Below are 15,001 nucleotides of genomic sequence, written 5' to 3' on the forward strand. Positions count from 1 at the left end.
GGTTCAATCTATACTAATAATAAATCTGTAGCCGAAATTTTTCTGGTAATTTTCGATTTTCCAAAAATAATTGGTCCTAACATATATAATTAACCACCCTGAAACCGAAAATCGCTTTTTTGAAATTTTTGTATGTATGTATGTATGTATGTATGTATGTATGTATGTATGTATGTATGTATGTATGTATGTATGTCTGTCTGTCTGTCTGTATGTTTGTTACCTTTTCACGCGATAATGGCTGAACGGATTTCGATGAAAATTGGAATATAAATTAAGTTCGTTGTAACTTAGATTTTAGGCTATATGGCATTCAAAATACATTATTTAAAAGGGGGGTTATAAGGGGGCCTGAATTAAATAAATCGAAATATCTCGCTTGTTATTGATTTTTGTGAAAAATGTTACATAACAAAAGTTTCTTTAAACATAATTTGCGATAAGTTTTATTCCTTGAAAAATTTTGATAGGACTCATATTTAATGAGATAAATGAGTTTTAAAATTAAAATAACTGCCATCTAAGGCCTTGTAATGAATTAAAAAACAAATGACTTCGTCTATAAGGGGCCTTGGACAGCAACAATCGAAAGCTATGAAAGATAGCCTACAGAGAATGTTTCTGTGTTTGTATGAAGTAATATCGGAAGCTAAATTAACCGATTTGTATAATTAATTATTATTTCACCATTGGAAAGTGTAGTTTCTCTAGATGGACATAATGCTATAATGTTATTACAGTAACTTCTGATATAATATATAATATAATATAATATAATATGTAATATTATATAATATAATTTAAGTTATTTGAAGGGTTCAGAACCATAGTGGGCCAAGCGCCATTTACTGAATACGTAGAAAACAAGGGTTAAAATTAAGTTATTACCATAATTCAATGGAAACCTATAACAAGTAAAATAAAATATACACATTAAATCTAAATGATGTCAATCTTCATTAAACTATGGTTGCATGTAATAAAAATTAAGAAACTTGTTAAAGGAATTGTCATTGCACCAAATGAGTGTCTCTGGACCAAAATGATCGCATTTTAATTATTTGGATGCAATTTAAATTAAGTAACATATTAAACGATTTATCCTTCTATCAAACACGAATGTTCCCTGGATCAAATGTCCTATTTTAATTATGTAATTGCTTTATATTTATTTCTAACGGGTGCAGCGGAGCGCACGGGTACGGCTAGTTTTTATATAAGAACATCATTCATAATATGGTAAAAATTGTCTTGTTGCTACATGACGTAGAACATACATATCATGGTTGGAGGATGTGACAAGACCATGCGTACTTAAGCTACTGACAAGGGCTCATTGTGTTACTTACAAATTTTGGCACGGGCGAGAAACTACCAACAGAATCATGCATAGGTTTATTTGACTTGCCATAAATCTTAGTGAGAAGCCTTTCAGATTTACTTTCCTCCCCAGGGGAACCATATTGTGATCTTTTCGAACTTTAACATTTTCACCCGGGTTTGAACGCGCGAACATTGAATTCAGTGGTTAGAATGGTAAGCACTAGACTACATAGAAAGACTGCGTAAAATACAATATAGTCTAATGAAAAATGTATGTGTCGTATTATAGGTGATATCGATTACTTTATTTATTCCTAAAATACTATGGGTATGTGCGGAACTAACACAAACATTACCCAGAATATCCTGCTGAGGTAACCATTTCCTTGTCCTCACATTTGACGGCTGTCCAGGCAGAATGTCAGACTCCCATTTCCACAGAACTTTCACTGGCAATTGGGAGAATGCATCAAGGAAAACACGTATCAATTCCTGTGGCAAGCGATCGCTCCTGGCATTGGTACCCAGGCTGAAGTATATCACTCCTTCTGTAGCCTCATCAAGGAACTGCTGCAGATCCTTTAACACAATGACGCACATTATGAAACTGAATAACATCTCTATATACAGTATATAACAATCTTGTTCGTACAGCCATTATTTTTGTGATAACGTCCGTTTTAACTGTCAAATAAGATAACAATTTTGGTTTCTTCTTCACGTATATAACTGTGTGCAGTTCATTCATAATATTCACTGTTAGATTTAATTATAATATATCTTTAAAACATTTGTTGTTATTTTAAAAGAAATCTCCATTATTCGTTGTGCTGAATATGCAACTTTTCTGTTCGTACACTTACAAGTCTCGCCCTATCTCACCGTTTCAAGCACTGTACGAGATGGCGAGGCGAAAGTAGCTTTCAGAAGATCTGAAGAAAATTATTGTTCAACTTGCCCTTAAAGGTAATTCTTTAAGGGAAATAAGTAAAATTGTTGGACTTACATATTCAACAGTTCAGCATATTGTAAAAAAATTTAAATATGAAAGGTCTTGGAAGAAATTGAGGCGAAAACCAAAAGAAAAAAAATTAAATTAAAGGGATGAAAGGTACATTGTACAACAAATTCGACGTTACCCTAGGTTAAGTATTGAAAAACGGCGTTCACAAATACAAGATAATATAGGAAAAGAAATGTCTAACCAGACCATTCGTCGTGTATTGTGGAAACACGGGTATCATGGCAGGGTTCCACTTAAGAAACTTTTATTAATGAGTTAAATAGAATAAAAAAAATACTTCTATTCGCAAACGAATACGTTTCTAAAGAGAAGGACTATTGGGATCGTGTAATATGTTCCAACGAGACGAAGATAAATCTTTTCGGCTCAGATAGTTGCAACAGAGTGTGGAGGAAGGCAAACTCTGGCTTCAGGAAAGAAAATACTATTCCTACTGTAAAACACAGAGGTGGTTATGGGTTTGTATATCTTGCTCTGGAGTCGGAAACATACACTTCATTGATGGAATTGTGCATAAAATCATGTATAAGCATATTCTTGTAATAAATTTGAGAGAAAGTGCTAAAAATGGGGCTTCCAGGGTAATTATATATTTCAACATGATAACGACCCTAAACACACCGCCGAAATCGTCGAGACCTGGCTCATTTGGAACGTTCCACATCAACTCAAAATGCCACCTCAATCAAAGGATTTAAATGCTATCGAACATTTGTGGCCAATTTTGAAAAAAAAGAGTGGGAAATAGCAAGGTAACATCCATTCCGGAGCTTAAAAGAATAGTGGCAAAAGAATGGCAGAATACCACCCCAGAGGTTTGCAAGAAACTTGTCTCTTCAATGAAAATAAGTTGTGAGAAGATTATTGAAGCCAAAGAATATGTTACAAGATTTAATTTTGTGTAATAGTTGGCAATTAAGACTTTGAAAAGTACAAAATGATTAGATGTACGAAGAGGAAAGTTGTATAAAATGTGCACATTTTTTTGATTTTGTATGTTTATTTACACTGATTTGAAAAATTTGAGGAAGCTTATTTTATATTCTGAAAAGAAGATATTATTTTTTCACATTTTAATTTAACCCATTAAAATAAATTGTATTTTCATTAACAAAATTATCTATTTTTAATAAAAATATTACTGTACGAACAAGATTGTTACACACTGTAGATCAGGCCTGCACAAGGTTTGCACTCTCCGAGCCGGCTCACAGCTCATGAGCGGAATGCAGATATTAGCTGCGCTCAGTATAAGGGTGAACTGGAAGAAGGGGTGATCTCGTACAAAATATACACAAAAGGAAGTAGGCCTACTTTTACGAGTGTTTATGAAATGAATTCCCGTTCAGTGTTTGCAAAACTATCTTGGACTAATATTAATTAATAAAGAAATATTTATTTTACAGAAGTAATAGAAATTCTATAGCTACTTAAATGTACAATATCATTTTGTTATATTTTTATTTTTTTTACAGAAGTAATACAAATTCTATAGCTACTTAAATGTACAATATCATTTTGTTATAAATTTATTTATCAGTACATCAAAACGAGGTTTTATGCTGTTGGCAGCTGAAAGGAACAGTAGCCTACTGATCGTAATGAAACATCAGTTACAGATGTTTGATGCCTGCCTTGATTAAAGTTGATTATAGAAAACAGTTGCTCACAAATATAAATGTTGAGCCAAACATAGCAATTATTTTCACAGCTAGCCTGTGTAGTCGTGGATATTATTGCTAATGTTTAATCTTGTAAAACTCAACCAGGCTAGTAGTATTATTCAAACGATCTTTAGCTCTTAGGTCACATTGGAGATCAATAAGTTCTAGCTGTAAATCATTAAATGTTAAATGTTATGTTCCGTCTTTTAGATTCCTCCATACTGTACTGTAGCAGTAGGTAAGCAACGTGAAACAGTTACTGAGAATACACACTGCACTCTACTAGATAACTGAGTGATCGTTTCCCTCTCCTCCACCCATAGCAAGTCTATGTCATCTTCCTCTCCGTTTCGGCGAGCGGTAAACACGGCTCTCCCGCTCCGAAGGAGCGTGCGCTCTCGTTGAGCGCTGTTTGTGCAGGCCTGATATAGATGTATGTACTATTTCTCGCTGGTTGTATTCTTTACGTCAACGAGCGCCTTGTGTTAAAAATTAAAAATGTTATTGTTTTAAAATTGTGACATGATAAAAAAAACGGAATTCAGATCTGTAATCAGCACACTCAAATGAGGGTTGGTACACTTGTTTTTGTTCAATAGCAAAATCAAAATAAAATAAATTAAATGGATCTAAAGTATTAAAATGTAAAAATTAAAATTTAAAAATGTTATTATTTTGAAATTGTGATGTGATAGAAAAAACTGACTTCAGATCTGTAACCAGCACACTCAAATTAGGGTTGGTACACTTGTTTCTGTTTAGTAGCAAACTCACTGTAGACCAGTGTAATCCAAGAAAATAAACTTTGAAGGTAATATCACTGGTAACACAGTAAAGAAGCTGAAAAGTATTAAACAAATGAAATTTTAAATGAAAGTACGTACCATGGTTGTGAAAATGTTTTTCATAATATTCTTTTATGTCGACCATGCCCAAATGTAGTAATTATACACCTGGTAGTAGCCTTTTAATGCACCTCATTAAAGTACACCTATTCATTAAAGTTCAGGTGTTCAGCCAATGTCAAGTCACCTTTGTACCGTTATAAAACCGCAAGTATTGATTATTTTCAGATATGCAATCGAAAGACAATTAGCGAAAAGTCACGAAGGCTGGAAATCCAATACTGTCGCAGAAGGTTATGTTCTGTTACTATAATAATTAGCGTTAATTGTAAATAATATTCAAATAAATTCAATTTGTCATCTCGTTTTTCAATTCTAAATCAATTTCCAGGTTATATCAGACTAATGTTCATCTTATTCTCTATCAAGGTCAACTACATTCGGCCTCGGAAAAAATCAATACTTTCGCGTCTGCGCATATCTAAAAGTCGTATGAAACTTGCCTGTAATGGTAATTAAGACGCTCGTATGAAAATTATGAAACGAGCTTGCGCTCGTTTCATAAACAAACATACTTGCGTCTTAATTACTGCCATTATAGGCTCGTTGCATAATGTGCTATTCTAACTGTGCTATTAGCAGTGTTGCTGCTTATCTCATAAACACATTCTTGTGACCTAATGTTGGTAGTGCTAGCTGTGATTTTTCTCCTTCTTCTTTAATGTCCTTAACACCACCCATTACAATTCAGATAATCTGACAAAATATTCGTACCTGAGGCAGAGGATCAGGTTGGGTCTTGACATGCAGGCTGTGTACAGTGATTAACGCAGGCACCTGAGGAAAGGGGTAGCCGAACATCCAGTTCGTGGTCAGCATGATCAAACTCATGTTCCTGTCTGCTTCTTCTACAGGAGGAGGACTGGGGCCGAAGTGCTTCCTCATGATGGCCTCTTGCTGTGGTATGACGACTACATGCAAGTAGTACCTGTAACAATTGCAACTGTGTCAACTGGAAATTGAAGGTACGAACAGCAATTCTTTACTCTATAGTTGTATTTTCACCAGTGCTATGAAGATACTCAGCTATGAAAGTTTGGATTTGTGTAACTTTGAATATAGGTTGAAGAAAGAGATAGGTAAAGAAGAGGCAGTTTCTCGTCAGCCAGTAACACGAGTTTTGCGTGGCACAGTTTAAGAATCATTGGTCTATTGCAGTGGTTCCCAAACTTTTTTGATCGCGGATCCCTTTCGACTCGAGAAAAGATTCACGGATCCTCAAATTAAATTAAATTAAATTAATCGCTAGATTAATATAAGGTAGGTGTCCCTGATATGGCCATGCTAAGGTTGGAGAATTTTTCTAGCCGCCATTTTGAAAAAAAATGTAAACGACTTTTTTCTTACTCGTGCTCAGTCTAATGGACTTTCTTAAAACAATTTCCTTTCCCCATTAAAATAGCTTTAATTGTCCAAAAAGTTCCAAATGCCAAAAGTCTACCTACTGGCCATATCAGGAACACGTGCACATGATATGGCCACCCTTGTTCTATGTTTTACAAATCGTGATTGTTTTCAGTTTGATAGCGCAGTTTTGCTCAAATTAAATATTTTTTGGTGTAAAATGAATAAACATGACACTTAATAATCTTTTTTATAATTCAAAAGTGTAGTCAAAACAGGTTTTTCCATAAAAAATTAAGTTGTTTTTCTTAAAATACAAAATTTTTTCTTCGGTAATCCCAGCTATAAGGCATGTAAATTTGTCAGGTGAAAAAATAAAAGTGAAATGAACTTGATATGGCCATAGTGCATTTAATATGGCCATATCAGGAGCAGGTAAGCTTTCACGAAAATCGTTTGATTATGAACAACTCGTAAAAGATACGCCATCAGCGACAACACCAATCAACAGAACATTAAAAACTGAATGGAGTACGATGGTTTTCATGAACAAGTCTTTGAAAAACATGCATTAAACAAAGGAGACTTAACAGAGAAAAATAAGAAGAGGTCACATGAAAACCGCAAAACAGGCAACTGACGCCATATTGCTCAACCTGACTGGATGGAAAACGATCAAGTGACATACCAGGATGGCCTTTCACTGGATACTGCTGCAATTTAGCAGATTTTTTGGTTAACTAACTCATAATAGCGGGGTGGCCATATCAGGAACATGGCCATAACAGGAGCACCCACCTTAGATATACATTCAATATGCCTCCATATTATTTTATATTCTGTACGTATTTAATATCGACAATATGTTTACAACTACATTAATTACACTGAACAACAAATTTTTACTTTTTGTCTTGCTCCGAAATAAAAATAGGTGAATATTACTAATATGTGTGCCCTAGATTTGAATTTAAAACCCAAATTGCCCCATCACGTACCATTTTCCGGGGAAAATGAATTGATTTTTTTTTACGAAACTTATTTGTTTTTAATTTTTCGCTGCTACTGATAAAATTATAAAACACTAGGGATTGAAAATTCCTCATAATACTTGAAAAATGTGTACTGGATACAAAAATAATGTAACATAGTTTAAAACACAACAACAATAAAAATATTTCATACATATAATGAGAAAAATCTCGGAATTTGAATTTACATTTAAAATAATTTTCTGGATGACCTCTGTTTGTAACTAGACCCGGAACTGTATTTTACAAGGAACCAACAATAGTCTGCATGCATGCTGGATGATGATCTTCCTTTATCTCGCCTTTCCATTTCAGATATTTCTTGATGAAATCTTTCCCCATGCTCGTCGTTTACCGCTCCAAAGTTAGGAGGAAAGAAATCCAAATGAGAATGTAAAAAGTGTATTTTGAGAGACATATTACACTCCAGTTTGTCGTATGAACTTAACATGATTTCCACAACAAGTTCTATGTAGTTCTCTACCTTAGAATTTCCAAGGAAATTTGAGCGAACGTCTTTGAAAGCGCGCCATGACATTCCTTCTGTAACGGAAAGTTTTTCCCCAAACAAAGGGTCAGCCATTTTGTGAATTTGTGGACCGATGAAAATGCCCTCTTTTAATTTTCCTTCAGTCAACCTGGTAAACTTTTCCTTTAAATATTGCATACCACACCCTTGTTTGTTCATTGCATACACCTCACTTTGAACTGTTATGAAATTTACTTAATAGAAGGGACCAATATCTATTTATTTATTAGAAATACAAAAATAACATGCCAAAAACCATAATAAAACGTAAATAAGTCATAAACTCATAAAGTACATTAGCTTTAGTTTTGGTTTATACCCCCAACCCGCGCCAGATGTTTCCTGGGGGAGCGCTTATCGAAAAGTGAAATCATTGTATATCTTAAAAACCTTACCCTTACGTGATACGAAGAAAATAGATGCATTCTCGGATTCAGTACACACCAAACCGTAAGGGACGTAAAGGGACACATCGTTTTAAGTCGGAGCAAAATTCTTCTTGTTCAGTGTTATCATGCATAGGCGTGAGTTCATAAAAATACAGTATTAGTGTGTGTAAACTTCGTGTATTGCTTTCAGCAACTACATGCATAATTATAAAACTTACTTGCAAACTGCTAATGTGAAGAATGGTGTTGTTTCCCCGTCTCACATCTCACCCGGTATGACGCCTCTGTAGCATTTTCATTGTCGGTTTTCGCACTTTTCACCAACGTATTCTGACACTGTTTTAACCCTTCAAGTTTAGTTGGAAAAATGTACGTTCTTGTTTTTACATTCTGGGTGGTTTGTTTCCAAATGCCTATGCAGTTTTGCAGGCAATAAATGTTACTTATCACTTTGTTACATAGCGCACAAAGCAATTTTATTGCCTTTATACGTAAATCCAAGAGTCAAATGAGGGGCTTAAAACAAAAAGCAGGTAAGTGACGGAAACCTAGTTTTGAGGAAATTGCAGTTAAAGTTCTACATGGAATGGAATATTATACACTAGTTTGGTGAAATGATGCCCATATAGCAGCACTGCACAGTGTGGTCACTTACCTGATTTTATCCCAAAGAAACATCCTTTTGAGCTATCAGAACACGCACTTACCTCATTTTTTTAATAATGTCACTTCCCTGCTTTTTGTTCTAAGCCCCTCAAATATTATTTATTTTTTGGTTGATTCACCCGTTTTTAAATTAGCAGCACTGGAGTGTGATACATGACAAGGTGATCGATTATTATAAATAAATAAATAAATGAATGAATGAATAAAGGAATGAATGAATGAATGAATGAATAAATGAATAAATAAATAAGTGAATGAATGAATAAATAAATAAATAAATAAATAAGTGAATGAATAAATAAATAAATAAATAAATAAGTGAATGAATATATAAATAAATAAGTGAATCAATGAATAAATAAGTGATTAAGTGAATAAGTATGTAAGTAAGTGAGTAAGTAAGTGAGTGAGTGAGTGAGTGACTGAGTGGCTGAATCAATAAATAAATAAAATAAATAAATAAATGAATGAGTGAATGAATAAGTGAATATATATATATGAGTAAAAGAATAAGTGAATAAGTAAGTGAATAAATAAGTGAGTAAATAAGTGAGTGAGTGACTGAGTGACTGAATAAATAAATAAATAAAATTAATTAATTAAGTAAATGAAATAAGTAAATTAAATAAATAGGTAAAATAAATAAATAAAATAAATAAATAACTAAATAAGTAAGTAATTAAGTAATAAATAAGTAAATAAATAAATAAATAAATAAATAAATAAATAAATAAATAAATAAATAAATAAATACTAAGTAGTACTTTGCTAGGGAAATGTAGACAGCAGATGAGCAATAATTTCAATGTTGTTTGTTTTGTGAAATAACAAAAGTGAATATTCTATGTTGTATGTCAAATTTACTTTTTTATATCTTAAACTTATTATTCTAAGCTAAGTTTTTGTAGGTCTCTTATTATTTACAATATTTACTCACGTACGAACTACCAAAGGGAGCTTCAACCTAATGCGGAAGTTATACAATTTAAAACTCTTCTTACTGAACCATTACCCTTTGTTTAAACATGTTACTAAAACTAAACACACCTCATCCATATCCAGAAGAGCGTGTTCTGAAGTCTCTCGTAAAACGTCATGTGGCTACTGAATGGCATTAGGAGGTCAGGACAGTATGATGGATTCACAGGATTTGCCAACGCACTGTTTGCGAGCAACAGATTGTGCGTGGACTTAATTCCAATCACTGGTGGAGAGCCCACGTGGTGAATAAGACCGTAGTAAGACTGGTGTACCAGCGCCTCCAGAAACACGAGATCAAATTTACTGTTATTTGACCTGGAGCAAAAGAAAGAAGCAATTGGAAATTTAACTTTCTTTACATGCACTGCATTGTGGTGAAATAAAACTTTAAGTTTTTTTATGAAAAATAATTACAGTAATCCTTTGAACAAATCTCCTAAATTTTACGTTCTTATTTTGTTTTTTTTTATTATCATTACATTATTACAAATCATTATGGCATTTCGCTTTACAACTGGGATGTTGCAGGCTTACTACTTGGAGCGAGGGGTTGTTTACCAAAATTTACATTTAATATTCTTAAATCCTCTAAAATTCCCTTTTATGAAGTTCAGAAGATTGTAATGGAAATTCTGAAGGCCTCTCTTCAAATTTTAGACTATCATCTATATATTAACACGTAAATTTTTATTTTAATGTACAAATCTAATCTGTATTTTGCCCGTTTCATTTCCCTTTATCTTTTATGTTTGTTAATTCCGGATCCCAGTGGTCAACCTCACTTGAGGACGGATAATTTTAAATCTTAGTAGTCTGAGACTAAATTTCGATTAAATTTGATTAAAGATAATCGATATCTCGAAGACATATTTCAGCTTTTAATATGTGTGTTGTTTCGAACACAATATATAGGGTAAAGGTTGGTAATATTGTGATACTTCCTTTTTGATAATTTATTACAATTTTACTGGGCTAGAGGAAGATCGGTTTTTTGCGTCAACTTATTAAGGGAATGTTCGTGGACAAGTTTCTGCACAAAACCGGTCCTTCTCTTGCTCAGTAAAATTGTAATAAATTCTCAAAAAGAACTATCACAATATTATTCGTACCACAATATTAAAGTGTAACGAAAAAAGTGGGCAAAACTTCAGGTATGGACTCTTCATACATTATGTATAGAAGAAGAAAAAATCAATATGGGTCCGGAAATGCTTGGTTTCTGTGTAGGTCTTACACGTATGATCATTAGGGACCGGATTTTTAGGTTTTTAAGAAGTCCACTTAAGGTTATTGGAATATGTATGTGAAATAATTTTTTTATGTTTTTTGTCCAAACTGTGAAAGGAGTCGCAAAATTTTCCTAATTGTAAAAAATGTACGCTTACAGTCAATTTTAAATAACATAACTTTTCTCTAGGTCATAAAGGTGGAATCATTTCCAATCCACTGCCGTAATAAATGAGATTTTACTTGTTTTGGCATAGCTTAAGAAAACACAAAATATATAAATTCAATGTTAACGCCAGAAACACTAGAATAAGACAGACTCACAGACACCTCAGAAAAGTTCACAGCTCGTACCCTCACACGCAAAATCAGACTTCTATCAGGGAATATGCCCGAAAACTTGACGAATCTCAACGATGCGACTTTTTCGCAGTTCATTCATTCATCTCAAGAGAAAGTTCAGTCACTTCAGACCCTTTTACTGGCATAGTATATCTGCGATCAGTGGAAATTTCAAAATACATACAGTCTCAATCAGTGCCCTTGAGAGGATGAAGCCTCTGAAGGACGGCCCGCTGTACAAAGAAAGACGGAATTCCCTGTTAACCATTTTATCCAAAACAACAAAAGATTGAAGGGTTAAAGACCGCAGATTGGGTCGCTTTCTTCAATGCAGAAGAGAATAAAGATTATAAGATATAGCCTATTGAACTTTATAAATATATTGATATAAAAACAGTAAATGTATAATAGTACTTTATACAATGAGCCTATAATGGTAGTAATTAAGACGCGAGTATGTTTATGAAACGAGCGCAAGCGAGTTTCATGTTTTCATACGAGCGTCTTAATTACCATTATAGGCAAGTTTCATACGACTTTTTATGCTCGACCATATTTCTAACTTGAAATTATTCATAAGTATTCATATTATTGTTATCTGACTGGAGAGCGGAAGTGACTTTGTGCAATATCTAGTAAATTGTGAGATGTGCGCAGACGCGAAAGTATTGATTTTTTCCGAGGAACAAATGTCATTGACCTTGATATAATCTAGAGAGTAAAATGAACATTAATCTTGATATAACTTGGAAATTGATTTAGATATTGAAAAACGAGATGACAAATTGAATTTATTTGAATATTATTTACAATTAACGCTAATTATTATAGTAACAGAACATAATCTTCTGCGACAGTATTGGATTTTCGGCCTCCGTGACGTTTCGCTAGTTGTCTTTCGATTGTATATCCGAGAATAATCGATACTTGCGCTTTCATATTGCTACAATGGTGTTTTCTGATTGGTGGAAAACCTGAACTTTAATGCATAGGTGTACTTTAATGAGGTCCATTAAAGGGCTGCTACCAGGTGTATAATTACTACATTTCGGCATGGTCGAGCATAAAAATACATATTAATTATGATTAGATTTTTTAGTTCTTAAGTCCAATTTAGGTTTTTTTAGGTTCATCAGAATTTACATATAGGCTATGATTTTTATGACCATGATTCGGAGAAAATTATCTGAGAAATTGTGAGTTTAGAAGTAAGGAAAAAAATAGGTAAAAACCTATAAATCCGATCCCTAATGATCATAGTGCACTCCAGTACGTTTGTTAGCTGGAATTATTATGATGCATTCTGTTTACATTACTTTAGATCAGGTATGCTCAAAATTGTAAAAGCACCGATTACACGGATGATGCTGCACTGCATAACACACATAGTCTACGGACTGGGCTCCTCAACTACATAGCAGCACCGCCCATGCCATCGCTCACACCCTCTTACAAATACGTATAATAAACTGAAATTGAAAAAGGAAAGAGTATACATTGTAATATTCAGTTATTACATCATTTATTATATTATATTTTATATAGTTATGATACTATTATATCATAGATAATGTTATTTTCATATACCACCCTACATTGCGGCCTATGCAAAATGTGGATTCTTTTCTGCAAGTAATCGGAAATCTATTTCCAACGAATTTACTGCAGTGTGCAAAAGATGTTCATCTGTTAATCGGGACCTATGTTTGGATTTTTGGATTTAGCAACCTTCATTCTCCAAAATAATTGTTCGCACACATATGTCGAGGCGAAGGTAGCTTGCATAGTGGCAGCGAATAAGCTCATCTTGTGATATTTCGTTTGGATCATTTTTTAATAAATTTCTATGCTTGTCAAGTCATATTCTCTGCATTTAATTCTGAATTCTACGAGACTTCGTACATCACTTAACTCGTCCTGGAACTTCACTCACGAACTGTACTAAATTTACTATGAAAGGATTAACAAAAAGATTAATATCACTCTCCATACATCTAAAATCACTAAATCTATGTTCTGTGAATTCACATTTGGGCTGTTCCAATACAGAAATATAATTAACTATATTTTGTTCAGGCACCATAGATCTCTTTACAAGTTCACCCAACATACTACATAACTTGCTTCTAAACATAGACTCTGAATTGTTCGACTCTCTTCAATGCTTGGCCTTTCATGAAGTGCTTTCAATTCTTGAAGCTGTAGTGCACGTTGCGCCCCTGAAAAATTATTTCATCATATCTGTTGGAATAAAATCACCAAAATAACAATAACAATAATAATAATAATAATAATAATAATAATAATAATAGACTAATAATAATAACTTTGCTAAAGGAATGCATATTACAGAAAACAGCTTCCCTGTCACTTCGGCATGTTCTGGATGGCAGAGCGTATAATGTCATTTTATGTTGCTCAGTAGTATTCCTAACAGAACTTTACAACATAATAAACACTTTACGTTTTCACCGAACGCACAACAAAAGTAGTCTTCCTCCCACACTGTACGGAATGGTCGTTCGTACGTTACTAAGTACTTGAACTGCCTTCTGCAGTCATCCGTCGAGCTTCGAACGAGGAACAGCACGCTCTACATTCGAAGGTTGTGATTACAGAACGTAATCGCGAGTCAGAGAATGAGCATATCTGCTTTAGATGCAGTGGCGTAGCATGAAATTTTGAGCAGGGGAAGCTAACTCAAGTTGTCTTTAATGCAATATGAGAAAACGTATTACAAAAATATAGTTTTAAAATAAATAGTAGTCAATGTCAAGTCAGCAGTCGAAGATTGGTTGGAACCTCGTAACACCAATAAGGCATGACCTCAAATGGTACTTACTTACAAATGGCTTTTAAGGAACCGAAGGTTCATTGCCGCCCTCACATAAGCCCGCCAGCGGTCCCTATCCTGTGCAATATTAATCCAGTCTCTATCATCATACCCCACCTCCCTCAAATCCATTTTAATATTATCCTCCCATCTACGTCTCGGCCTCCCTAAAGGTCTTTTCCCTCCGGTCTCCCAACTAACACTCTATATGCATTTCGGGATTCGCCCATACGTGCTACATGCCCTGCCCATCTCAAACGTCTGGATTTAATGTTCCTAATTATGTCAGGTGAAGAATACAATGCGATTTCACGGTTTACACGTATCTCTAACAAATAAACGTAAACGTATAACATTAGCTCACTCCCTGTCATACTTAGATAAATCACAATATTAACGGTCAATAAATACAGTATTAGTATCATTACGTAAGTATGCGTCTGTATTTTGAGTGTGTCCAGTAACAGCAAGGGAATCGGTCATTTGTTTTTTAGATCACACTTTTGTTCGTAAGTCAGTCTTGATAATACAATTGTCCTAAAAAAATTCTAGTAAATTGGTGTCAGGAACTGTTATTTCACTCATCATTTATTATATCAGCTACAATGCACACTAACACTTCAACTGAACACAACTGACGAAAAGGGATAACTCGGAAACTACTAATTTTCAATGTCAAAGCTAGCTTCTTGCGAGCCTTGCGACCAGTGTAGTTTAGTTAGAAAGGGATGGAAAATCTGCGG

The 15,001-nt window shown here is 33.9% G+C and overlaps 1 protein-coding gene across 2 annotated transcripts in view; it reads right to left on the reverse strand.

Annotated features, from left to right (window-relative positions):
* Nucleotides 1-15,001, reverse strand: part of LOC138703045 (UDP-glycosyltransferase UGT5-like) — a 53,186-nt gene that overhangs the window by 11,920 nt on the left and 26,265 nt on the right. For both annotated transcript variants that reach the window (XM_069830580.1, XM_069830581.1), the window contains exons 4-6: nucleotides 9,923-10,171; nucleotides 5,631-5,844; nucleotides 1,680-1,902 (exon numbers count right to left, since the gene is read on the reverse strand). In XM_069830580.1, the coding sequence (XP_069686681.1) occupies nucleotides 1,680-1,902; nucleotides 5,631-5,844; nucleotides 9,923-10,171 (686 nt within the window). The remainder of the gene's footprint in view (nucleotides 1-1,679; nucleotides 1,903-5,630; nucleotides 5,845-9,922; nucleotides 10,172-15,001) is intronic.

Source organism: Periplaneta americana, chromosome 7 (genome assembly GCF_040183065.1).
Source record: "Periplaneta americana isolate PAMFEO1 chromosome 7, P.americana_PAMFEO1_priV1, whole genome shotgun sequence".
NCBI classification, from domain to species: domain Eukaryota; kingdom Metazoa; phylum Arthropoda; class Insecta; order Blattodea; family Blattidae; genus Periplaneta; species Periplaneta americana.